The 27,956-nt window shown below is 45.9% G+C and overlaps 1 protein-coding gene across 2 annotated transcripts in view; it reads right to left on the minus strand.

The window, feature by feature from the left end:
• Nucleotides 1-922: 922 nt before the first annotated feature.
• LOC137353510 (GTPase KRas-like) overlaps nt 923-27,956 on the minus strand; it is a 48,832-nt gene continuing 21,798 nt past the window's right edge. For both annotated transcript variants that reach the window (XM_068019895.1, XM_068019894.1), the window contains exon 5: nt 923-2,583. In XM_068019895.1, the coding sequence (XP_067875996.1) occupies nt 2,467-2,583 (117 nt within the window). In that variant the 3' untranslated portion in view covers nt 923-2,466. The remainder of the gene's footprint in view (nt 2,584-27,956) is intronic.

Here is a 27,956-nt window from a genome sequence, read left to right on the forward strand (position 1 = left end):
TGCAGCTTAAGGTGAGCGAAGTACGAGACAGGTGAAGTGCCTCCCGAGAAGTTGGACTCGCGTACCAAGCATTGATAGCACTTCATCTCTGAGAAAGTACTATCGTCAGCAGCCTCACACCAGGCCATGGCTGAAGCTTTCAGTTTTATCAATCAAAGCCTTACCAGCTTTGTCAGTTTTACTGAAGAAGTTCTCCCTGCTCAGCACTTGGCTGGGCAACCCTGGCGCGTTGTTGACAGGTCAAAAAACAGATGTCTTGCTGTTAAACCCAGAATTGAGGGTTAAAAAGCTAATTAAGTACTGTTTTTTAAGTGTCTTAATTGGTTTCCCCAAGAGATCCAAGGAGGTTCCCGCTCACCTCTGAAACGACCCCAGTGAAACGTAGAAGAGAGTAGGATGATGTTAGGACCCTGACCAGACGTCACTTTTAGAGAATTTAACTCCACGCGCACACCCTAACCTTCATCCCCTTGCCTGGCAAACTTCCACCCTCTGTCTTTTGCCACTTGTGTCACCAGGTCATTGTCTGTGGAATAAATGGTTACTCTACTGTCATATGTGTATCATGCCCTTTGGTAGATTAAATGAGGAATAAATCATATGATTGATGCACCAAGTAACAATTTACAGTCTTATACTGGATATGGAGGGGATGACCAGAGTTGCAGAGTACTTGTTAGTCAATGCACAAAATGGAGGAGATACAACAGTCATTCTTCAAACATCACATCTTTTATAATCCGAGTTTGTAGGGAATGCAAAATGGGTATAGGAGCCCCATTGGCCACAACAACTACACTTTTACTCAGTATGAAGAATAGTTGCATTTTTAATAATGCATTTATACAAAGGAGGAATATATTTGGTAAATTTGAAAGTTAGTGATTTCCCCCTACCACCGCCCCCCCCCCCCCCCCCCCCCCGCTGCACAATTTAAAAAAAACTGAGTTCCCATTTCTTTGGCTTCACTGCCTGACACAGATACATGGTAAAAAAAGATCAAAGACTTGATCTGCAATTTGTCATGAAAATTAGGTGTTTCTTGATGTGGAGCATCACTTATTTTTGCTAAATAAACCATTGATTATTTTTGGGTGAAATTAATAGTATAATAAAATGGAACATTTGTAGAATGCTTTTACAACAAAGATCTTGTTCAATTTGATCTAAGTGGCTTTAATATATCTGTGGAGGTTAAAGAAGTGTGTGAAACATGCAGCAGGTGGCAGCGATTCACCAGTTATTTGAAGATTTATATGTTCTCATTGTTGAAGGAGGACTGCCTATTACTGCTTCTCACGACAGTACTGTCTTCTTTGTTTGTGAAGAATGAATGATTTAGGCCACAGACTTTATAGCTATCATTAACAGCATTTGTAACTGTTGACAGAAGCTGTGCTTCCATAGAATGGGATGTTGCAAAATAGAACTGCATCTCCTGTGCATTTGGAGACTTTGATTTGGTACAGTGTTCCACTGACTGGTCCAAGTGGGGAACTGCGAATCTTGCTCAATGGCAGATAGCAGGAATGAAGATCAAGCATGTCTCGGATCCTTTGGAACCAGAGTCCAATTGCTATCTGCTAGCCGGCCATCTTCCAGAATGGTTGACATTTTGAATCCGCTCACAAATTTGGCACAAACACATAAAAACAGCCACATATACTTACACATCTACTACCTGGCTGCACTTAAAATGAGACAGCCAGTACTTTTTTTTAAAAAAAGGAACTTGCAATCTAGATTGTATCCATGAAAACGGTGTTTGAGATCTTTTCATATTTGCAATAAATATGACAGTGACTTAATATTCCTCAATAGCATCAACACAACTAACATGCAAGGTTTGTTTATGTGGAATCTGTTGCATTGGGGTAGCAGGTGTTTAAATAATGAGGGGATGGGAAGAGAATAGGCCAGCAGACTAAAATGATACAGTGCTCACAGTCTACCAGTGATTTCCAGAGCATCTAAAAGCAGAAATTATGCATTGCACTGTGCAGTGGGCTGACTTGTGTCTTTTTCCCTAATTTTGGCCATCAGACCAAAACAGAAAATGTCTGAGCATCTCTCAACCTGTATGGTGTAAAAAGCTTGGAATTTGCAATGATATTGGGACAGAGCACACATTTCCTGTATAACCAGAAAGATCAGCTTTGGAATTCAGTGTTCTACTGATTTTCTCACAGATGCTGTTTAATGTTTGGCATCCTAATTAATATTGGCAGTATCGAGATATATGCCTCCATGTGCCATTGCCATTCCACACAGGCTATTTTTTGCCCTGTCAATAAACTGCAATTTTAATGAGAATCTGGATGCTTAAAAAGCAAAAATTGCAACATTTCTAGTTTTGTTTTCTCTGCATTTGTTCACTTTCAGTGGGGAGGAGATGTACTTCAATTTGTTTTCTTCCTTCTGATACATGGTCCTAAACTCCAAGGATTATAAGTCTTGCACATTATTTTAAAGAATTATGCACTTTTTTTTGGAGGGCTTTTTCTTCTTTTTACCATTTTTGCTGATCTTCTCTTTGTATTTGCGAATTTCTCGCACCAGTGTGTAGAACGCATCTTCCACGCCCTGGAATTACAAGGATGTGAATGAGAAATAAATGAGGCTTGCATTCTTAGTTACTTGCCAAAGACTTGCAGGTTGATAGGTAAATTGGCCATTATAAATTGCCCCCAGTATAGGTAGGTGGTAGGGAAATATAGGGACAGGTGGGAATGTGGTAGGAATATGGGATTAGTGTAGGATTAGTATAAATGGGTGGTTGATGGTCAGCACAGACTCGGTGGGCCGAAGGGCCTGTTTCAGTGCTGTATCTCTTTAAAAAAAAAAACTACTGTAAGATTAAATTCATAGGCTGAGTGTTTAAGTCACGCTCCAGTTATGGCTGGCATTTTGATTTTAAAATCCTACTCAAGTTCAAATCTACATTATACAGTGACCTGAAGTTAAAGACCAGTTCTACGAGGAACTCCATAATATCATTAGTAGCATTCCTAATACCGAACATTTGTTCCTGCTGGGGGACTTTAACGCCAGGGTTGGGGCCGACCATGACTCATGGCCCAACTGCCTTGGGGGCTATGACATTGGAAGAATGAATGAGAATAGACAGAGACTGCTGGAGTTGTGTACCTATCACAACCTCTGCATCACCAACTCGTTATTTCACACTAAACCCTGTCACCAGATTTCATGGAGACACCCAAGATCACATCGTTGGCACCAAATGGACCTCATCGTCACAAGGCGAGCCTCTATAAACAGTGTCCAAATCACACGCAGCTTCCACAGTGCGGACTGTGACACTGACCACTCCCTGGTGTGCAGCAAAGTTAGACTCAAACCAAAGAAGCTACATCACTCCAAGCAGAAGGGCCACCCATGCATCAACACTAACAGAATTTCTTATCCACAGCTGTTACATAAGTTTCTAAATTCACTTGAAAAAGCCCTTCAAAACACTCCTGCAGGGGATGCAGAGACGAAGTGGGCCCACATCAGAGACGCCATTTATGACTCAGCAATGACCACCTTTGGCAAACGTGAGAAGCAGAATGCAGACTGGTTTCAATCTCACTTTGAAGAGCTGGAACCAGTCATAGCTGCTAAGCGCACTGCACTGTTGAACAACAAGAAAGCCCTCAGCGAGTTAACATCCATAGCACTTAAAAGCAGCCAGAAGCACTGCACAAAGAACAGCCAGGCGCTGTGCAAATGACTACTGGCAACACCTATGCAGTCGTATTCAGCTGGCCTCTGACACCAGAAGAATGTATGATGGCATTGAGAGAGCTTTTGGGCCAACCATCAAGAAGATCGCCCCCCTCAAGTCTAAATCAGCAAACACGATCACTGACCAACGCAAGCAAATGGACCGCTGGGTGGAGCACTACCTCGAACTGTATTCCAGGGAAAAATGTTGTCACTGACATCACCCTCAATGCAGCCCAGTCTCTGCTAGTCATGGATGAGCTGGACAAAGAACAGCCAACAAAATCAGAACTCCATGATGCCATTGATTCTCTAGCCAGTGGAAAAGCCCCTGGAAAGGACGGCATTACCCCTGAAATAATCAAGAGTGCCAAGCCTGCTATACTCTCAGCACTCCATGAACTGCTTTGCCTGTGCTGGGATGAGAGAACGGTACCACAGGACATGCACGATGCCAATATCATCACCCTCCATAAGAACAAGGATGACCGTGGTGACTGCAACAACTACCGTGGAATCTCCCTGCTCAGCATAGTAGGGAAAATCTTCGCTCGAGTCGTTTTAAACAGGCTCCAGAAGCTGGCTGAGCGTGTCTACCCTGAGGCACAGTGTGGCCTTTGAGCAGAGAGATCCACCATTGACATGCTGTTCTCCCTTCACCAGCTACAGGAGAAATGCCGGGTACAACAGATGCCCCTCTACGTTACTTTCAATGATCTCACCAAAGCCTTTGACCTCGTCAGCAGACGTGGTCTCTTCAGACTACTAGCAAAGATCAGATGTCCAAAGCTACCAAGTATCATCACCTCATTTCATGACAATATGAAAAGCACAATTCAGCGTGCCTCATCAGACCCCTTTCCTATCCTGAGTGGCGTGAAACAGGGCTGTGTTCTCGCACCTACACTGCTTGGGATCTTCTTCTCACTGCTGCTCTCACATGCGTTCAAGTCTTCAGAAAAAGGAATTTTCCACTACACAAGATCAGATGGCAGGTCGTTCAACCTTGCCCTTCTTAGAGTGAAGACCAAGTACGGAAAGTCCTCATCAGAGAACTCTTCTTTGCTGACGATGCTGCATTAACATCCCACACTGAAGAGTGTCTGCAGAGACTCATCAACAGGAATGCGGCTGCCTGCAACAAATTTGACCTAACCGTCAGCCTCAAGAAAACGAACATCATGGGACAGGACGTCAGAAATGCTCCATCCATCAATATCGGTGACCACGCTCTGGAAGTGGTTCAAGAGTTCACCTACCTAGGCTCCATCCACTATCACCAGTAATCTGTCTTTCGATGCAGAAAATCAGCAAGCACATGGCAAAGGCGTCCGCTGCTATGTCCAGACTGGCCAAGAGGGTGTGGGAAAATGGCACACTGACATGGAACACAAAAGTCCGAGTGTTTCAAGCCTGTCTCCTCAGTACCTTGCTCTACGGCAGTGAGGCCTGGACAACGTACGTCAGCCAAGAAGGACATCTCAACTCATTCCATCTTCGCTGCCTCCGGAGAATCCTTGGTATCAGGTGACAGGACCATATCTCCAACGCGGAAATTCTCGAGGCCAACATCCCCAGCATATACATCCTACTGAGCCAGCGGCGCTTGAGATGGCTTGGCCATGTGAGTCTCATTGAAGATGGCAGGATCCCCAAAGACGCATTGTACAGCGAGCTCGCCACTGGTATCAGACCCACCGGCCATCCACGTCTCCGCTTTAAAGAAGTCTGCAAACGCGACATGAAGTCCTGTGACATTGACCACAAGTCGTGGGAGTCAGTTGCCAGTGATCGCCAGAGTTGGCCAACAGTCATAAAGGCGGGGCTGAAGAGTGGCAAGTCGAAGAGACTTAGCAGTTGTCAGGAAAAAAAGACAGAAGTGCAAGGAGAGAACCAACTGTGCAACAGCCCCGACAACCAATTTTATCTGCAGCGCCTGTGGAAGAGTCTGTCACTCTAAAATTGTCCTTTATAACCACTCCAGGCACTGCTCCACAAACCACTGACCATCCAAAGGCGCTTACCCATTGTCTCTCGAGACAAGGAGGCCAAAGAAGACATTACTTGTTTTCCCCTTTTCTGAAGATGCTAATTCTTACTAGGAGAGTTTCATATATGCTGACAGACCATCAGCAGACTGTTCAACTATGCAGGGCATCACAGTCCATCCAGATCTTGCCTTCACCCTCTGTGCACACACTTTCTAGCAGAGGATATTGAATAGCCATCAAGAGGAGGAACTTGCCTGAATTTCTCCACACCAACCCAAGGATGCAGAGGTCAATAATTGTAGTCTGGTTGTAGGGGCACCATCAGCTAGATCATGGGGAACAGTGGTCATATTATAGAGTCATAGAGTTATACAGCACACAGAAACAGGCCTTTCAGCCCATCGTGTCCATGCTGGCCATCAAGCACTATATATTCTAATCCCATTTTGGCCCGTAGACTTGTATGCTATGGCGTTTCAAGTGCTCATCTAAATATTTCTTAAATGTTGAGGATTCCTGCCTCTACCACCCCTTCAGGCAGTGTGTCCAGATTACAACCACCCTCTGGGTGAAAATTCTTTTCCTCAAATACCCTCTAAACCTCCTGCACCTTACCTTAAATCTATGCCGCCTGGTTATTAGCACCTCCGCTAAGGAAAAAAGTTTCTTCCTATCGACCCATTCTATGCCCCTCATAATTTTGTATACCTCAATCAGGTCGCCCCTCAGCCTTCTCTGCTATAAGGAAAATATCCTTAGCCTATCCAGTCTCTCTTCATAGCTGAAACGCTCCAGCCCAGGCAACATCCTGGTGAATCTCCTCTGCACCCTCTCCAGTGCAATCACATCCTTCCTATAGTGTGGTGCCCAGAATTATACATGGTACTCTAGCTGTGGCCTAACTAGTGTTTTATACAGCTCCATCATAACCTCCCTGCTCTTGTATTCTATGCCTTGGCTAATAAAGGCAAGTAGCCAATATGCCTTCCTAACCACCTTATCTACCTGTGCTGCTGCCTTCAGTGATCTATGGACAAGTACACCAAGGTGCCTCTGACCCTCTGCAGTTTCTATCACACATTGTATATTCCCTTGCCTTGTTAGTCCTCCCAAAATGAATCACCTCACACTTCTCAGGATTAAATTCCATTTGCCATTGCTCTGCCCATCTTACCAGCCCATCTATATCGTCCTGTAATCGAAGGTTTTCCTCCTCACTATTTCGGACACCACCGATTTTCGTCTCATCTTACTGTGAAATTACTGATCATACCTGCTATATTCACGTCTAAATCATTAATGTACACTACAAACAGCAAGGGTCCCAACACCGATCCCTGCGGTACATCACTGGCCACAGGCTTCCGATCGCAAGTACAACCCTCAACCATCACCCTCTGCCTCCTGCCACTATGCCAATTTTGGATCTAATTTGTTAAATTGCCCTGGATCCCATGGGCTCTTACCATCTTGACCAATCTCTCATGCAGGACCTTATCAAAAGTTGACTACATCAACTGCTTTACCCTCATCTACACACCTAGTCACCTCCTCGAAAAATTCAATCAAATTTGTTAGACATGATCACCCCCTGACAAAGCTATGCTAACTATCCTTGATTAATCCCTGCCTCTCCAAGTGGAGATTAATCCTGTCCCTCAGAATTTTTTCCAATAGTTTCCCGACTACTGATGTTAGACCCACTGGCCTGCAACTACCTGGTTTATCCCTACTACCCTTCTTGAATAATGGTACCCCATTCACTGTCCTCCAGTCTTCAAGCCCCTCTCTCCTGTAGCCAGAGAGGATTTGAAAATTTGTGTCAGAACCCCTGCAATCTCATCCCTTGCCTCACATAGCAGCCTGGGATACATCTCATCTGGGCCTGGGGATTTATCCACTTTTAAGCCCCCTAAAACCTCCTCCCTTTCAATGCCAATATGTTCAAGTATATCACAATCCCCCTCCCTGATCGCGACACCTACATCGTCCTTCTCCATAGTGAACACAGATGAAAAGTAATAATTTAAAACCTCACCTCCGTCTCCACACACAGATTGCCACTTTGGTCCCAAATGGGCCCTACTCGTTCCCTGGTTATCCTCTTGCCCTTAATATACCTATAAAACGCCTTGAGATTTTCCTTTATCTTGCCCACCAGTGTTTTTTCATGCCCACTCTTAACTCTCCTAATTACTTTTTTTTTTTAAGTACCCCCCTACACTTTCTATACTCCGAAGCCTATGCAGTTTCAGCCCTCTGAATCTGCCATAAGCCTTTTTTTCCCCCCTTTATCCAATCCTCTATATCTCTTGACATCCAGGTTTCCCTGGACTTGTTAGTCCTACCCAGAGGCACATAAATTTGCAAGGAAAAACAGACTTGAGGATTGGGAGCAGTTTAGAATTCAGCAAAGGAGAACCAAGGGATTGATTTAAGAAGGGGAAAATGGAGTATGAGAGCAAGCTTGCAGGGAACATAAAAACTGACTAAAAGTTTCTATAGGTATGTGAAGAGAAAAAGATTGGTGAAGACAAATGTAGGTCCCTTACAGTCAGAAACAGGGGAATTTATTATGGGGAGCAAAGAATTGGCTGACCAATTAAATACATAGTTTGGTTCTGTCTTCACAAAGGAGGACACAAATATCATATCAGAAATGTTGGGGAACACAGGGCTTAGTGAGAGAGAAGAACGGAAAAAAATCAGTATTAGTAGAGAAATGGTGTTGGGGAAATTGGTAGGATTGAAGGCCAGTAAATCCCCAGAGCCTGATGGCATGCATCCCAGAGTACTTAAGGAAGTGGCCCTAGAAATATGGATGCATTGGTGGTCATCTTCCAAGATTCTATAGACTCTGGAACAGTTCCTAAGATTGGAGGGTAGCTAATGTAACCCCACTATTTAAAAAGGGAGGACGAGAGAAAGCAGGGAATTATAGACCAGTCGGCCTGACGTCGGTAGTGGGGAAAATTCTAGAGTCCATTATCAAAGATTTTATAGCAGAGCACTTGGAGAACAGTGTTAGAATCGGACAGAGTCAGCATGGATTTACGAAAGGGAAATCATGCTGGACAAATCTAATAGAATTCTTCGAGGATGTAACTAGTAGAGTTGATGAGGGGGGAAGTCAGTGGTTGTGGTTTATTTGGACTTTCAGAAGGCTTTCGACAAAGTCCCACATAAGAGGTTAGCGTGCAAAATTAAAGCGCATGGGATTGGGGGTAGTGTGTTGCGATGGACAGAAAATCGGTTGGACAGGAAACAAAGAGTAGGGATATATGGGTCTTTTTCCGAATGGCAGGCAGTGACTAGTGGGGTACCGCAGGGATCGGTGCTAGGACCCCAGCTATTCACAATATATATTAACGATTTAGATGAGGGAACTAAATGCAATATCTCCAAACTTGCAGATGACACAAAACTGGGTGGGAGGGTGAGTTGTGAGGAGGATGCAGAGAGGCTTCAGGGTGATTTGGACAAGTTGGATGAGCGGGCTAATGCATGGTAGATGCAATATAATGTGGATAAATGTGAGGTTATCCACTTTGGTAGCAAAAACAGGAAGGCAGATTATCTGAACGGCTATAAACAGAGAGGGGAATATGCAGCGAGACCCGAGTGTTCTCGTATACCAGTCGCTGAAGGTAAGCATGCAGGTGCAACAGGCGGTAAAAAAGGCAAATGGTATGTTGGCCTTCATAGCGAGAGAATTAGAGTACAGAAACAGGGATGTCTTGCTGCAATTATGGCCTTGGTGAGACCACACCTGGAATATTGTATGCAGTTTTGGTCTCCTTATCTGAGGAAGGATGTTCTTGCTATAGGAGGGAGTGCAGCGAAGGTTTACCAGACCGATTCCTGGGATGGCAGGACTGACGTATGAGGAGAGATTGAGTCGGTTAGGATTATATTCGCTGGAGTTCAGAAGAGTGAGGGGGGATCTCATAGAAACTTATAAAATTCTAACAGGACTTGACAGGGTAGATGAAGGAAGGATGTTCCCGTTGGTGGGGGAGTCAAGAACCAGGGGTCATAGTCTAAGGATACAGGGTAAACTTTTCAGGACTGGGATGAGGAGAAATTTCTTCACCCAGAGTGGTGAGCCTGTGGAATTCGCTACCACAGAAAACAGTTGAGGCCAAAACATTGTATGTTTTCAAAAAGGAGTTAGATATAGCTCTCGGGGCAAAAGGTATCAAAGGATATGAGGCTAAAGCGGGAATAGGCTACGGAGTTGGATGATCAGCCATGATCATAATGAATGGCGGAGCAGGCTCGAAGGGCCAAATGGCCTACTCCTGCTCCTATTTTCTATGTTTCTCTGTTTACCCTTCACCTTTATGGGAATATGTTGGCCCTGAACTGTCACTATTTTCTTTTTGAATGACTCCCGCTGGTCTGATGTAGACTTTCCTACAAGTAGCTGCTCCCAGTCCACTTTGGGCAGATCCTGTTTTATCATATTGAAATTGGCCTTCCCCCAATTCAGTACCTTTATTTCTGGTCCATCTTTGTCCTTTTCAATAACTACCTTAAATCTTACAGAGTTATGGTCACTATCCCCGAAATGTTCCCCACTGACACTTCTACCACTCGTCAGAGTCATGCAGCATAGGAACAGGCCCTTCGGCCCACCGCGTCCATGCCGACCATAATGCCTATCTATACTAGTCCCACCTGCCTGCATTAATTCCATATCCTTCTATGCCTTGCTCATTCAAGTACCTGTCCAGATGCCTCTTAAATGTTACTACTGTTCCTGCCTCCACCACCTCCTCTGGCAGCTCATTCCAGATAACCACTATTCTTTGTTTGAAAAATTTACCCCCTTGATCCCTTTTAAACTTCCTCCTTCTCACCTTAAATCTATGCCCTCTAGTTTTAGTCACCCCTACCATGGGAAACAGACTGGCTATCTACCTTATCTATGCCTCTCATAATTTTATATACCTCCATCATGTCCCCTCTCAGCCTCCTTGACTCCAGGGAAAACAGACCCAGCCTATCCAATCTCTCTTTATAACCCAAGCCCTCCAAACCAGGCAACATGCTTGTGAATCTTTTCTGCACCCTCTGTAGCTTAATCACATCTTTCCTGTAGTGCAGCGACCAGAACTGCACACAGTATTCCAAATGCGGCCTAACCAACGTCACGTACAACTGCAACATGACGTCCCAACTCTTGTACTCAATGCCTCGGCCGATGATGGCAAGCATGCCATACGCTTTCTTCACCACCCTGTCTACCTGTGTTGCCACTTTCAGGGAACTATGAACTTGCACCCCAAGGTCTCTCTGCTCAACAACACTCCCCAGGGCCCTGCCATTCACTGCATATGTCCTGCCCTGGTTTAACGTCCCAAAATGCATCACTTCACACTTGTCTGCATTAAATTCCATTTGCCAATCTGGCTTCATTCCCTAAGATTAGGTCCAGTACTGCTCCCTCTCTTTTAGGACTTTCTACGTGCTGGCTCAAAAAGCTCTCCTGGATGCACTTTAAGAATTCCACCCCCTTTAAGCCTTTTGCACTAAGACTATCCCAGTTTACATTGGGGAAGTTGAAATCCCCTATTACTTTTACACCTCTGAGATTTGCCTACATATCTGCTCCTCAATCTCTCCTTGACTGTTTGGAGGCCTGTAGTACATTCCCAGCCAAGTGATTGCCCCCTTTTTGTTTTTAAGTTCTACCCATGTGGCCTCATTTGAGGAACCCAAGATATCATCCCTCCTTATTGCAGTAATTGACTCCTTGACCAACAGTGCAATGCCAACACCTCTTTTACACATTCCCCCCCACCCCAGTCACACCTGAAGATTCTATATCCTGGAATATTGAGCTGCCAGTCCTGCCCTTCCATCAACCATGTCTCTGTGATAGCAATAAGATCATATTCCCATGTGATAATCAACGCCCTCAATTCATCTGCCTTACTTGTAAGGCTCCTTGCGTTAAAATAGATGCAATCCAGCTTTGCATTATTCGCTTGTGCCTTAACAGGTCTGTATTTGCTCTGCCTTCCAGACTGACTCAGTTTCTCTTCTATATTTGGCTGTGCATCACCCCCTACTGTACCTCCACTCTGTATCCCATCCCCCTGCCAAATTAGTTTAACCCCCCCGCCCCCACCAACAGCACTAACAAACCTCACTGCAAGGACGTTGGTCCCGTTCAGGTGCAACCCGTCCGACTTGTACAGGTCCCACCTTCACCAGAAACAGACCCAGTGATCCAGGAAAATAAAGCCCTCCCTCCTGCACCATGTCTTCAGCCATGCTTTCATCTGCTCTATCCTCCTATTCCCATACTCACTAGCACCAGGAGTAATCCAGAGAGTACTACTGGACTAGTGATCCAGAGGCTTGAACTAATGCCTATGAGTTCACCACCACAGCAGCTGGGGAATTTAAATTAATTAAATAAATCTGAAATAAAAAGCTAGCATCAGTAATAGTAAAGGATTGTTGTAAAAACCCATTTCGGTTCACAAATGTCCTTTAAAAGGAAGAAAACCTGCCATCCTTATCCAGACTGTCCTTCGTGTAACGCCACACCCACATCAACGTCATTGATGCCTAACTGCCCCTTGAAATAGCCTAGCATGCCACTCAGTTGCATCAAACTGTTAGACTTTTTTTTGTAACAGCATTGTGGATGCTGCAGCCACACAGACTGCAGCAGTTCAAGAATGTGATTCACTGCCACCTTCAAAGGCAATTAGGGATGTGCAATAAATGCTGGCCTTGTCAGAGACACCTACATCCCACGAACGAATAAATAAAATTCAGAAAATCAAACTTAGGACTTTGATCTATGTGGCTTGGCTACATGCTGCTTTAATTAATTGCATCATTGGGAAGGCACAGTTAAATGTTAATTTCAGTTATGTTCTCCCAAAGCTGGACACATATAGCTTAGTTTATAATTATTAATATAGAAATATAATGTGGTAATGGGTGGAAATTTCCACTGACCAAATGTACTAGAGACTAGCCAACGTAATACTTTTGTTCAAGAAAAGAGTTGGATACACTAGCTAATTAGACCAGTTAGTCTAATGTCAGTTTTGGGCAACTTCTGGGATCCAAATTAGAGATAAAACTAGTGAGTATTTAGAAATGCAAAGGTTAATTAAGGACAACCAGTATGCTTTTGTTAAAGCCAAATTATGCACAACAGGTTTAAGTAGTTATTTTAAAAAATGAGTTCAGAAAAGGAGTAGAATCCAGTAAATGTAGTTTATGTGGATTTTCAGAGAGCATTCAATAAAGATGTCTCAATGGAGGCTAGTGAGAAATATTTGGTCCAGTATGAGGCAATATAGCAGCATATAGAAAGTTGAATATTGCTGAAAACATACATTTTGTCAAAGCTTTTTGTCTTGCACTCATCAGGATAATTCGCAAGAATACCAATGTAAGGGAAGCAACAAATTCATACTACATGGAGAAGAGAGTGTTGATTGATTGGTAGTGACATTGCCACGGAGAATGCACTTGTTTATGGTGACTGAGTTAACTGCCAAGCTCTGTTTGAAACTTAAAATCAGGCAGCTTGACTCTGAATGGTCAAGGCATTCATAGAATAATAGAAGGTTCAAGATACAGAAAGAGGCCACTTGGCCCATCCTGTCTGTGCCAGCCGAAAAATGATCCACCCATTTTGATCCCACCTTCTGGCATTTGGTCCGTAGCCCTGGAGATTACGGCACTTGAGGTGCATATCCCAACTCCTTTTGAATGAGTTGAGTGTTTCTGCCTCAACTACCCTTTCAGGCAGTGAATTTCAGACACCCACTACCCTCTGGGTGAAGAAGTTTTTCCCTCATCTCCCCTCTAATTTTTCTACCAATCACTTTAAATCTGCCCCCTAGTCACTGACCTCTCCAAGGTGAATAGGCCCTTCACCTTCATTCTATCCAGACCCCTCAAAATTTTGTGCATTTCAATCAGATCTCCCCTCAGCCTTCTCTGTTCCAAGGAGAACAACTCCAGCCTATTCAATCTTTCCTCATAGCTGCATTTTTCCAGTCCTGGCAACATCCTTGTAAATCTCTGTACCCTCTCTAGTGCAATTACATCCTTTCTGTAATCAGGCGACCAGAAATGCAAACAGTACTCAAGTTGTGGCCTAACCAATGAGTTCTATAGTTCCAGCATAACCTCCCTGCTCTTATATTCTATACCTTGGCTAATAAAGGAAAAGATTCCATGTGCTTTTTTAACCACCTCATCAACCTGCCCTGCTACCTTCAGGGATTTGTGGACAGTCACTCCAAGGTCCCTCACTTCCTCTACATTTCTTAGTATTTTTCCATTAATCGTGTATTCCGTTGCCTTGTTAGACCGCCCCAAATGAATCACCTCACACTTATCCAGGTTGAATTCTATTTGCCACTTTTCTGCCCATTTAAGCAGACCATCAATATCTTCCTGCATCCTACAGCTATCCTCCTCGCTATCCACCACACGGCCAATCTTTGCGTTGTCTGCAAACATCTTGATCATGTCCCCTACATTTACATCCAAATCTTTACTGTATATTACAAAAAGCAGGGGACCCAGTACTGAGCCCTGCAGAATGGCACAGGGAACAGCCCTCCAGTTGCAAAAACACCCGCCAACAATTACCCTTTGTTTCCTGCCACTGAGCCAATTTTGTACCCACCTTGCTGCATTTCCCTGGATCCCATGGGATTTTATTTTTATTAACTAGTCTGCCATGTGGGACCTCATCAAAAAGCCTTGCTAAAATCCATGTAGACCACATCAACTGCACTATCCTCATCTATCTTCCTTGTTACTTCTTCAAAAAATTCGATCAAGTTGGTCAGACAAGATCTTCCCTAAACAAATCCATGCTGACTATCCTTGATTAACCTGTGCCTTTCCAAGTGACAGTTTATCCTGTCTCTCAGAATAGATACAATAATTTGCCCATATGGACATTAGACTGACTGGCCTATAATTATTCGGTCTATCCTTCGCTCCCTTTTCAAATAGAGGTACAGCGTTAGTAGTTCTCCAATCCTCCAGCACCACACCTGTATTCAGTGAGGACTGGAAAATGGTGGTCAGACCTTCTGCTATTCCCTCTCATTTCTTTTAACAGCCTGGGATACATTTCATTCAGCCCCCATGATTTATCAACTTTCAAGGATGCTAATCCCATTAATACTTGCTCTCTCCCTAGGTTTATCACATCCAATACTTCACCCTCCTCCTCAACTACAATATCTGCATCGTCCCCCTATTGTGTGAAGACAGACGCAAAGAATTCATCAAGAACCATACCAACATCTTTCGCCCCTACACATAGGTTACCTTTTTGGTCTTTTATGGACCCTACTCTCTCCTTAGTTGAGTTATCCGCTTATTCTTAATGTTTTGATAAAACATCTTTGGGTTCACCTTGATTTTTCTTGCCAATATTCTTTCATGCCCTCTTTGCTTTCCTAACTTCCTTTTTGATTTCACCCCTCCACTTTCTATACTCCTCTCAGCTTTCTGTAGTATTCAGTTCTCAGTATCGAACATAAGCTTTCCTTTTTTGCCTTACCTTACCCTTTAAACTCCTTGACATCCATGGGGTTCTAGATTTGGCCATCTCACCCTTTTTCTTTTTTGGAAGAGGTTTACTCTGAACCCCCTGAATCTCCCCTTTGAATGCCTCTCATTGCCCTGACACGGATTTACCTTCAAGTAGCTGTTTCCAGTCCACTTTCGCTAAATCACTCCTCAGTTTAGTAAAATTGTCCTTGCCCCAATTGAGAACTCTAACTCCTGTTCTAACTCTGTCCTTTCCCATAATTATGTTAAAACTGACAGAATTAAGATCACTCCCACAAAAATGCTCTCCCACTGCCACTCCTTCCACCTGCCCATCTCCATTTCCTAAAACTAAGTCTAAAACTGTGCCCTCTCTTGTTGGACTTGCTACATACTGGGCAAAAACGTTCTGAATGCACCTCAGGAATTCTGCTCCCTCAATTCCTTTCACAATAAAAACAATCCCAGTTAATATTGGGGGTAGTTACAATTCCTTATTACTACCCTATTGTTCTTGCACTTCAGAGATTTGCCTACATATCTGCATTTCTATCTCCCTCTGATTGTTTGTGGGTCTATATTACACTCCCAGCGGTATGATTGCCCCTTTTTTTGTTCCTTCACTCAATCCATACAGCCTCATTTGATGAACCTGCCAACATATCATCCCTCCTCACAGCTGGAATAGTTTCGTTGACCAGAATTGCCACTCCCCCTCCTTATCGTGTCTGAAAACCCTGTAACCAGGAACATTGAGCAGTCATTCCTGTCCCTCCTTAAGCCATGTTTCTCTAATAGCTATGATATCATACTGCCAGGTGTTTATCTGTGCCCTCAGCTCATCTGCTTTATTTGCTATACTCCTTGCATTAAAATAGATACCCTTGAGCACTGCCAAACTTTTTTTTAAATTTTCTAACCTTTGTTCCCTGTTTTCCAGACTCATCCATTGATTTGCTGCCTTCCATTTTCATTTCTGATTTTGTCCCAACTGAGTCTACCCACAGGTTCCCCACACCCCTGCCAAACTAGTTTAAATCCTCCCCAACAGCACTAGCAAAACGTCCCGCAAGGAACTCAGTCCCGGCTCTGTCAGGTGCAACCTGTCTGGTCTGTACAGGTCCCATCTCCCCCAGAGCTGGTCCCAATGTCCCAGGAATCTAAAGCCTTCCCTCCTGCACAATCTTTCCGGCCACACATTCATCTGTCTTATCTTTCTAATTCTATACTCACTTGTACGTGGCTCTGGCAGTATTCCAGAGATGACTACTTTTGAGGCCCTGCTTGCTAATTTCTTACCTAGCTCCCTAAATTCTGACTGCAGAACCACATCCCTCTTTCTACCGGTGTCGTTGGTTCTGATGTGAACCACGACTGCTGGCTGTTCACCCTCCCCCTTCAGGATGCTCTGCAGCCCCCAGTGACACTCTTGACCCTGGTACCAGGGAGGCAACACACCATCCCGGATTCGTGTCTGTGGCACACTTGTGTCTACTGGAAGCTACATATATTAATACATAGGGCCCTGTTCTTTGCAGATAGAAAGAACATGTACACACATTGTAATAAAAGCAAAATACTGCGGATGCTGGAAATCTGAAACAAAAACAAGAAATGCTGGATTCACTCAGCAGGTCTGGCAGCATCTGTGGAAAGAGAAGCAGAGTTAACGTTTCGGGTCAGTGACCCTTCTTCGGAAGGTTCCGAAGAAGGGTCACTGACCCGAAACGTTAACTCTGCTTCTCTTTCCACAGATGCTGCCAGACCTGCTGAGTGAATCCAGCATTTCTTGTTTTTGTACACACATTGTGCCTTTTTCAGCTAAACAAAGTAAGTGGCATTGACCTGGAATGAACCAGCAAATGGCTGTTACTTATTTTGTTCTGCTGAAACAGGTGTAGTGTGTGTACATGTTCTTTCTGTCTGTAAAGAACAGGATCTTAGACCCTTCATAAAGTTTGCACGATACACAGCGAGAGATGATCTGATCAGGGTCGACGGAGGCAGTCAGTTTTGGCCCTGAAAAGTGCCCAGTCTATCTCAGATTACCCTGGAAGGGTAATGTGTCCCAAAAATTTGAACAGGTGAAGCTAGCTGTTTCACACGGCTACTACAGAAACATAGAAACTAGGAGCAGGAGTAGGCCATTCTGCCCTTTGAGCCTGCTCCGCCATTCATTATGATCATGGCTGATCATCCAACTCAGTAACCTGTTCATGCTTTCTCCCCATATCCTTTGATCCCTTTCACCCCAAGAGCTATATCAAACAACTCCTTGAAAACATACAATGTTTTGGCCTCAACTGCTTTCTGTGGTAGCGAATTCTACAGGCTCACCATTCTCTGGGTGAGGAAATTTCTCCTCCTCTCAGTCCTGAATGGTTTACCCTACATCCTTAGACTATGACCCCTGGTTCTGGACTCCCCCACTATCCGGAACATCCTTCCTGCATCTACCCTGTCAAGTCCTGTTAGAATTTTATAGGTTTCTATGAGATCCCCCCTCACTCTTCTGAACTCCAGCGAATAGAATTCTAACCGACTCAATCTCTCCTCGTACATCAGTCCCGCCATCCCAGGAATCAGTCTGGTAAACCTTCGCTGCACTCCCTGTATAGCAAGAACATCCTTCCTCAGATAAGGAGCCCAAAACTGCACACAATATTCCAGCTGTGGCCTCACCAAGGCCCTGTAGAATTGCAGCAAGACATCCCTGCTCCTGTATTCAAATCCTCTCGCTATGAAGACCAACATACAATTGCCTTTTTTACCGCCTGTTGGACCTGCATGCTTCAGCTTCAGCGACTGGTGTACGAGAACACCCAGGTCTCACTGCATATTCCCCTCTCTCAGTTTATAGCCGTTCAGATAATAATCTGCCTTCCTGTTTTTGCTGCCAAAGTGGATAACCTCACACTTATCCACATTATACTGCATCTACCATGCATTTGCCCGCTCACTCAATTTGTCCAAATCACCCTGAAGCCTCTCTGCGTCCTCCTCACAACTCACTCTCCCACCCAGTTTTGGGTCATCTGCAAATTTGGAGGTATTACATTTAGTTCTCTCATCTAAATCATTAATATATATTGTGAATAGCTGGGGTCCCAGCACCGATCCCTGCGGTACCCCACTAGTCACTGCCTGCCTTTCGGAAAAAGACCCATTTATTCCTACTCTTTGTTTCCTGTGCCAACCAATTTTCTATCCATCACAATACATTACCCCCAATCCCATGCGCTTTAATTTTACACTCTAATCTCTTATGTGGGACTTTGTCAAAAGCCTTCTGAAAATCCAAACAAACCACATCTACCGGCTCCCCCTCATCAACTCTACTAGTTACATCCTCGAAGAATTCTAGTAGATTTGTCAAGCATGATTTCCCTTTCGTAAATCCATGCTGACTCTGTCCGATTCTAACACTGTTCTCCAAGTGCTCTGCTATAAAATCTTTGATAATGGACTCTAGAATTTTCCCCACGACCGACGTCAGGCTGACTGATCTATAATTCCCTGCTTTCTCTTCTACCTCCCTTTTTAAATAGTGGGGTTACATTAGCTACCCTCCAATCTGTAGGAACTGTTCCAGAGTCTACAGAATCTTGGAAGATGAGCAACAATGCATCCACTTCCTTAAGTACTCTGGGATGTAGATTATCAGGCTCTGGGGATTTATTGGCCTTCAATCCCATCAATTCCCCAACACCATTTCTCTACTAATACGGATTTCCTTCAGTTCCTCCGTCTCACTAACCCCATGTTCCCCAACATTTCTGCTATGATATTGGTGTCCTCCTTTGTGAAGACAGAACCAAAGTATGTATTTAGTTAGTCAGCCATTTCTTTGTTCCCCATAATAAATTCCCCTATTTCTGACTGGAAGGGACCTACATTTGTCTTCACCAATCTTTTGCTCTTCACATACCTATTGAAATTTTGAGCCAGTTTTCATGTTCCCTGCAAGCTTACTCTTGTACTCTATTTTCCCCTTCTTAAATCAATCCCTTGATCTTCCTTTGCTGAATTCTAAACCTCTTCTGTACCCTCGCCAAAGCCTCCCCATCCTTCTGGTAGCGTGGCAACCAGAATTGTACGTAATATTCCAAGTGTGGCCTAACTAAGCTTCTATACAGCTGCAGCATGACTTGCCAATTTTTATACTCTATGCCCCGACCGATGAAGGCAAGCATGCAGTATGCCTTCTTGACTACCTTATACACCTGCATTTTAGCCCTATCTAAAAGCTAACAGTTTAGTCTATGTTACCTGGGCCCACTGCCCTCCCCCAGCCACACCTGCTCTTTGTTTTCTCAATGAAATTGATCCGGATGAAACTGACGAGCACAGCTGCCGATTCTTTAATCTCTGATCCTGCTGTCTTCACCGCCCAGAGTGTCTGCAGCCACGGCATGCGGTAAGTCCATTGAGGTGAAGAAGGAGCTGCGGGACCCGAGAGAAGTCCTGAGAAAAGGTTCCCCGAACACCCAAAAAATCCATGAACGGCCCCCCCGGCCGCAACTTCAAAGCGCCCGCGGGAGATGGCTCGGAGAGCATCTGCAGCGCACTGTCGGCAATGCTGCATGCCTTCATTTAAACCACTGCAAAAAAAAAACCCCTTAGCAAATGTAATCATCTCGAAGTCTGCCAAATGATGCTTCACCTCCCGAAGGACGTGGATGAGCTTTCCGGACGTCGATGGTGGGCACTGAGGAAATGGCTTATTACCTGCACCAGCTTCCCCCCGCACCCTCGTCCCCTTCCCTGCTCCACCCTCTCAGCTCACCACCCAACAACCCCATCCCAGCCCGCCCCCCCCTCGCACCATCTTCACCCCGCACCCCCTTCCCCTGCACCCCCCCCCCACCTTCTACCCCTCCCCCTTGCATCCCCTCCTCCCACCGGCACCATCCTACACCTGTGTAGGGGCCCCAACAACCCCACTGCCTTGTGGGCGTCTCGGGAGAGACCAAGGTTAAGGGTGTAAACCCTAACAGAAAATCCGGAGCGGAACCCCGTAGGCGGTCATGTGTCACCTTTGGCATGTTTCCAGCAGTTCCTGCAGCCATACTGGTGCCAAACGTCGTGTCCTGCACTCCTTTGGACCCCACCAGAAAGGCCGAGAGGGGGGTTTTGACGACTGGGCAACTCTCAACCTCCATAAATTTGCCCAGGCATGCGCCATGGAGAGGTCACTCCATAGTTGCCTCACAGCGACTAAAACAACACGGAAGGCAGCAGTTACGGGTTATAAGTCCAGATAAATTGGCGTAGAGACTGGGCGCCACGGGTTGCCTTTGTCAGTGGGAGAGGTCATTGAACCTCACTGGACAGCTACCGCCCGCCTCAAACCGGGCAGCCCCCGGTCAATAAGGTTCTGTCCCGCCACAGTCTGCCTGCTTCAATGGGTGCTTGGAGCTCAGGGTCATTGCCCGAAAGGTGGACTGATACACCACACCAAACAACACGAAAAAAGGAAAGAAGGTACCAGCCCTTCGCTTTGCAAGCTGAAACGTCAGAACTATGTGTCCTGGCCTGTCGGAAGACCTTACACAAATCAACGATTCTCGGAAGACCGCCATCATTAACAACGAGCTCAGTAGATTCAATGTGGACATTGCAGCACTTCAGGAGACTCGCCTCCCTGCGAGTGGCTCTCCAGCAGAGCAAGACTACACCTTCTTCTGGCAGGGCAGGGATCCTGAAGAACCAAGACAGCATGGAGTGGGCTTCGCCATCAGAAACTCCTTGCTCAGCATGATACAGCCTCCCTCAAATGGCTCGGAACGCATACTGTCCATCCGACTGCTCACCACCTCTGATCCAGTACACCTACTCAGCATCTATGCTCCAACACTCTGCTCCCCACCTGAAGCTAAAGACCAGTTCTATGAACAACTCCATAACATCATTAGCAGCATCCCCAACACCGAACACCTATTCCTGCTGGGGGACTTTAATGCCAGGGTTGGGGCCGACCATGACTCATGGCCCTCCTGCCTTGGGCGCTATGGCGTTGGAAGGATGAATGAGAACGGGCAGAGACTGCTTGAGTTGTGTACCTATCATAACCTCTGCATCACCAACTCGTTCTTTCACACTAAACCCTGTCACCAGGTTTCATGGAGGCACCCAAGATCACGTCGTTGGCACCAGCTAGACTTCATTGTCACAAGGCGAGCCGCCTTAAACAGTGTTCAAATCACACGCAGCTTCCACAGTGCGGACTGCGACACCGACCACTCCCTGGTGTGCAGCAAGGTTAGACTCAGACCAAAGAAGTTGCATCATTCCAAGCAGAAGGGCCACCCGCGCATCAACACGAGCAGAATTTCTCACCCACAGCTGTTACAAAAATTTCTAAATTCACTTGTAACAGCCCTTCAAAACACTCCCACAGGGGATGCTGAGACCAAGTGGGCCCACATCAGAGACGCCATCTATGAGACAGCTTTGACCACCTACGGCAAAAATGCGAAGAGAAATGCAGACTGGTTTCAATCTCATAATGAAGAGCTGGAACCTGTCATAGCCGCTAAGCGCATTGCACTGTTGAACTACAAGAAAGCCCCCAGCGATTTAACATCCGCAGCACTTAAAGCAGCCAGAAGTACTGCACAAAGAACAGCGAGGCGTTGCGCAAACGACTACTGGCAACACCTATGCAGTCATATTCAGCTGGCCTCAGACACCGGAAACATCAGAGGAATGTATGATGGCATGAAGAGAGCTCTTGGGCCAACCACCAAGAAGAACACCCCCCCTCAAATCTAAATCGGGGGACATAATCACTGACCAACGCAAACAGATGGACCACTGGGTTGAGCACTACCTAGAACTGTACTCCAGGGAGAATGCTGTCACTGAGACTGCCCTCGATGCAGCCCAGCCTCTACCAGTCATGGATGAGCTGGACATACAGCCAACCAAATCGGAACTCAGTGATGCCATTGATTCTCTAGCCAGTGGAAAAGCCCCTGGGAAGGACAGCATTACCCCTGAAATAATCAAGAGTGCCAAGCCTGCTATACTCTCAGCACTACATGAACTGCTATGCCTGTGCTGGGACGAGGGAGCAGTACCCCAGGACATGCGCGATGCCAACATCATCACCCTCTATAAAAACAAAGGTGACCGCGGTGACTGCAACAACGACCGTGGAATCTCCCTGCTCAGCATAGTGGGGAAAGTCTTTGCTCGAGTCGCTCTGAACAGGCTCCAGAAGCTGGCCGAGCGCGTCGACCCTGAGGCACAGTGTGGCTTTCGTGCAGAGAGATCGACCATTGACATGCTGTTCTCCCTTCGTCAGATACAGGAGAAATGCCGTGAACAACAGATGCCCCTCTACGTTGCTTTCATTGATCTCACCAAAGCCTTTGACCTCGTCAGCAGACGTGGTCTCTTCAGATGACTAGAAAAGATCGGATGTCCACCAAAGCTACTAAATATCATCACCTCATTCCATGACAATATGAAAGGCACAATTCAACATGGTGGCTCCTCATCAGAGCCCTTTCCTATCCTGAGTGGTGTGAAACAGGGCTGTGTTCTCGCACCCACACTTTTTGGGATTTTCTTCTCCCTGCTGCTTTCACATGCATTCAAATCCTCTGAAGAAGGAATTTTCCTCCACACAAGATCAGGGGGCAGGTTGTTCAACCTTGCCCGTCTAAGAGCGAAGTCCAAAGTGCGGAAAGTCCTCATCAGAGAACTCCTCTTTGCTGACGATGCTGCTTTAACATCTCACACTGAAGAGTGCCTGCAGAGTCTCATCGACAGGTTTGCGTCTGCCTGCAATGAATTTGGCCTAACCATCAGCCTCAAGAAAACGAACATCATGGGACAGGACGTCAGAAATGCTCCATCCATCAATATTGGCGACCACGATCTGGAAGTGGTTCAAGAGTTCACCTACCTAGGCTCAACTATCACCAGTAACCTGTCTCTAGATGCAGAAATCAACAAGCGCATGGGTAAGGCTTCCACTGCTATGTCCAGACTGGCCAAGAGAGTGTGGGAAAATGGCGCACTGACACGGAACACAAAAGTCCGAGTGTATCAGGCCTGTGTCCTCAGTACCTTGCTCTACAGCAGCGAGGCCTGGACAACGTATGCCAGCCAAAAGCGACGTCTCAATTCATTCCATCTTCGCTGCCTTCGGAGAATACTTGGCATCAGGTGGCAGGACTATATCTCCAACACAGAAGTCCTTGAAGCGGCCAACACCCCCAGCTTATACACACTACTGAGTCAGCGGCGCTTGAGATGGCTTGGCCATGTGAGCCGCATGGAAGATGGCAGGATCCCCAAAGACACATTGTACAGCGAGCTCGCCACTGGTATCAGACCCACCGGCCGTCCATGTCTCCGCTTTAAAGACGTCTGCAAACGCGACATGAAATCGTGTGACATTGATCACAAGTCGTGGGAGTCAGTTGCCAGCATTTGCCAGAGCTGGCGGGCAGCCATAAAGACAGGGCTAAATTGTGGCGAGTCGAAGAGACTTAGTTGGCAGGAAAAAAGACAGAGGCGCAAGGGGAGAGCCAACTGTGCAACAACCCCGACAAACAAATTTCTCTGCAGCACCTGTGGAAGAGCCTGTCACTCCAGAATTGGCCTTTATAGCCACTCCAGGCGCTGCTCCACAAACCACTGACCACCTCCAGGCGCATATCCATTGTCTCTCGAGATAAGGAGGCCCAAAAGAAAGAACACATGCATTGCCACTTTCAGTGATCTGTGGACCTGTACGCCCAGATCTCTCTGCCGGTCAATACCCCTAAGGGTTCTGCCATTTACTGTATACTTCCCACCTGCATTCAACCTTCCAAAATGCATTACCTCACATTTGTCCGGATTAAACTCCATCTGCCATTTCTCTGCCCAAGTCTCCAACCGATCTATATCCTGCTATATCCTCGGACAATCCTCATCATTATCCGCAACTCCACCAACCTTTGTGTCGTCCGCAAATCAGACCAGCTACATTTTCCTCCAAATCATTTATATCTACTACAAACAGCAAAGGTCCCAGCACTGATCCCTGCGGAACACCACTAGTCACAGCCCTCCATTCAGAAAAGCACCCTTCCACTGCTACCCTCAGTCTTCTATGACAGAGCCAATTCTGTATCCATCTTGCCAGCTCACCTCTGATCCCGTGTGACTTCAACTTTTGTACCAGTCTGCCATGAGGGACCTTGTCAAAGGCTTTACTGAAGTCCATATGGACAACATCCACTGCCCTTCCTTCATCAATCATCTTCGTCACTTCCTCGAAAAAACTCAATCACGTTAGTGAGACATGACCTCCCCTTCACAAAACCATGCTGCCTCTCGCTAATAAGTTCGTTTGTTTCCAAATGGGAGTAAATCCTGACCTGAAGAATCCTCTCTAATAATTTCCCTACCACTGACGTAAGGCTCACCGGCCTATAATTTCCTGGATTATCCTTGCTACCCTTCTTAAACAAAGGAACAACATTGGCTATTCTCCAGTCCTCTGGGACCTCACCTGTAGCCAATGAGGATACAAAGATTTCTGTCAAGGCCCCAGCAATTTCCTACCTGCCTCCCGCAGTAGTCTGGGGTAGATCGCATCAGGCCCTGGGGACTTATCTACCTTAATGTTTTTCAAGACGCCCAACACCTCCTCCTTTTTGATATCGACATGACCCAGACTATCTACACTCCCTTCCCTAGACTCATCATCCACCAAGTCCTTCTCTTTGGTGAATACTGATGCAAAGTACTCATTTAGTACCTCGCCCATTTCCTCTGGCTCCACACATAGATTCCCTCCTCTGTCCTCGAGTGGGCCAACCCTTGCGCTGGCTACCCTCTTGCTCTTTATATACATATAAAAAGCCTTGGGATTCTCCTTAATCCTGTTTGCCAATGACTTTTCATGACCGCTTTTAGCCCTTCTGGCTCCTTGTTCAAGTTCCTTCCTAGTTTCTTTATATTCCTCAAGGGATTCCTCTGTTCCCAGCCTTCCAGCCCTTCCGAAGGCTTCCTTTTTCTTTTTGACTAGGCTCACAATATTCCGCGTTATCCAAGGTTCCCAAACTTATCCTTCATCCTCACAGGGACATGCTGGTCCTGGATTCTAATCAACTGACGTTTGAAAGACCCCCACATGTCAGATGTTGATTTACCCTCAAACAGCCGCCCCCAATCTAAATTCTTCAGTTCCTGCTGAATATGGTTATAATTAGCCTTCCCCCAATTTAGCACCTTCACCCAAGGACTACTCTTATCCTGATCCACAAGTACCTTCAAACTTACGGAATTATGGTCACTGTTCCCAAAATGCTCCCCTACTGAAACCTCGACCACCTGGCCGGGCTCATTCCCCAATACCAGGTCCAGTACGGCCCCTTCCCTAGTTGGACTATCTACATATTGTTTCAAGCCGCCCTTCTGGATGCTCCTTACAAATCCTGTCCCATCCAAGCCCCGAGCACTGAGTCCCAGTCAGTTAAAATCACCTACCACAACAACCCTGTTGCTTTTACATCTTTCCAAAATCTGTCTACATATCTGCTCCTCTATCTCCCGCTGGCTGTTGGGAGGCCTGTAGAAAACCCCCCAACACTGTGACTGCACCCTTCCTGTTCCTAAGCTCTACCCATAATGCCTCGCTGCATGATCCCTCTGAGGTGTCCTCCCGCAGTACAGCTGTGATATTCTCCTTAACCAGTAATGCAACTCCCCCACCCCTTTGACATCCCCCTCTATCCTGCCTGAAGCATCTAAATCCTGGAACGTTTAGCTGCAAATCCTGTCCTTTCCTCAACCAAGTCTCCATAATATCACAGTTCCAAGTACTATTCCAAGCTCTAAGTTCATCTGCCTTACCTGTTATACTTCTCGCATTGAAACAAATGCACTTCAGACCACCAGTCCCGCTGTGCTCAGCAACATCTCCCTGCCTGCTCTTCCTCAGTCTTACTGGCCTTATTCACTAGTTCCCCCTCAGTTATTTCACCTGCTGACCTACTGCTCTGGTTCCCACCTCCCTGCCACACTAGTTTAAACCCTCCAGAGTGACGCTAGCAAACCTCGCAGCCAGGATATCTGTGCCCCTCCAGTTTCGATGCAACCCATCCTTGTAGAGGCCCCACCTGTCCCAGAAGAGATCCCAATGATCCAGATATCTGAAACCCTCCCTCCTACACCAGCTGTTTAGCTGCACTATCTTCCTATTTCTAGCCTCACTGGCACGCGGCACAGGGAGTAATCCTGAGATTACAACCCTAGAGGTCCTGTTTTTTTAAACTTCCTAGCTAACTCCTGAACTCCCCCTGCAGGACCTCATCACTCTTCCTGCTTATGTCGTTAGTACCAATGTGAACCACAACCTCTGGCTGTTCACCCTCCCCTTTCAGAATGCCCCCTGCCCGTTCAGAGACATCCTTGACCCTGGCACCAGGGAGGCAACATACCATCCTGGAGTCTCTTTCACGTCCACAGAAGCGCCTATCAGCGCCCCTGACTATAGTGTCCCCTATAACTATTGTTCTTCTGCGCTTTGGCCCTCCCTGAACAACAGAGCCAGCCGTAGTGCCACTGCTCTGGCTGTCGCTGTTGTTGTTTTCCCCTGATAGGCCATCCCCCCACCCCCCCCCACAACAGTATACTTGTTAAAGAGGGGGGACAGCTACAGAGGATTCCTGCACTGACTGCCCTTCCAGCGGTCACCCATCTATTTGCCTGCACCTTGGGTGTAACCACGTCCCTAAAACTCCTGTCTACGATGCTTTCCGCCATCTGCATGGTCTTAAGTGCATCCAATTGCTGCTCCAACCGATCCATGCGGTCTGTGAGGAGCTGCAATTGGATACATTTCCTGCAGATATAGTTGTCCGGAACGCTGGAAGCGTCACGGACCTCCCACATCTCACAGGTGAAACATCTTACCCCTTGAACTGACATTTCTAGCATTAATTAATAAATTAAGTTAAAATACTTATTAAATCCTTACTAAGTTCAGTTACAAATGCACTATATGGTCCCTAGCGCTAGATTTCTACTATAAATATTAAATGCTAAATACAGTAATCTCCTCCCTCTGATTTAGTCACTCCTCTAATTGTTAGTTGGTTAATTAGTTTAATCAATGTTTTACTTTCAAATTCCGTGCAGATTCCCTACCAGCCAAACAGGTCACAGCTTTCCTGTGACGTCACTTTCTCAGTTTTTTTTTCCACCCAAGGTAACTTACTCTACATACTTACCGCTCCGGAACTCCGCCCTCCGAGTCTTCTCCCTGGAAATAGCTACTAGCAAAAGAGCCACGTTGCAAGCCCAACTGATTATCTTAAAGTGGTTGTTAGTGTAATTCTTAGCATACTCAGAATTGTTCAGCAAGTGCTGTCCAATCGCAGAATCACCTCCAACATTGGACATTATGTTGTGAGCTTTGCAAGCACGGGCTGGTTGAGTTACAGTCAATACTCTGTCTATTGTGAACAGCCGAAGGGATGTGTTTAATATGATCCGCCAATCATTGGGATGTATGCAATTACACTTTGGTATAATTTTTTCTGTGCCTAGAAGCACATGGGACAACCCATTTCTTCCGCTGCTTTTACATCCAGAAAATGATAATCTTAACGTTATGGAGATAACAGAGCATCAGTCGGGTTCACAATGTGGCCCTCTTATGCTTGCTAGAAGCTA

The sequence above is a fragment of the Heterodontus francisci genome, chromosome 41 (assembly GCF_036365525.1).
Source record: "Heterodontus francisci isolate sHetFra1 chromosome 41, sHetFra1.hap1, whole genome shotgun sequence".
NCBI classification, from domain to species: domain Eukaryota; kingdom Metazoa; phylum Chordata; class Chondrichthyes; order Heterodontiformes; family Heterodontidae; genus Heterodontus; species Heterodontus francisci.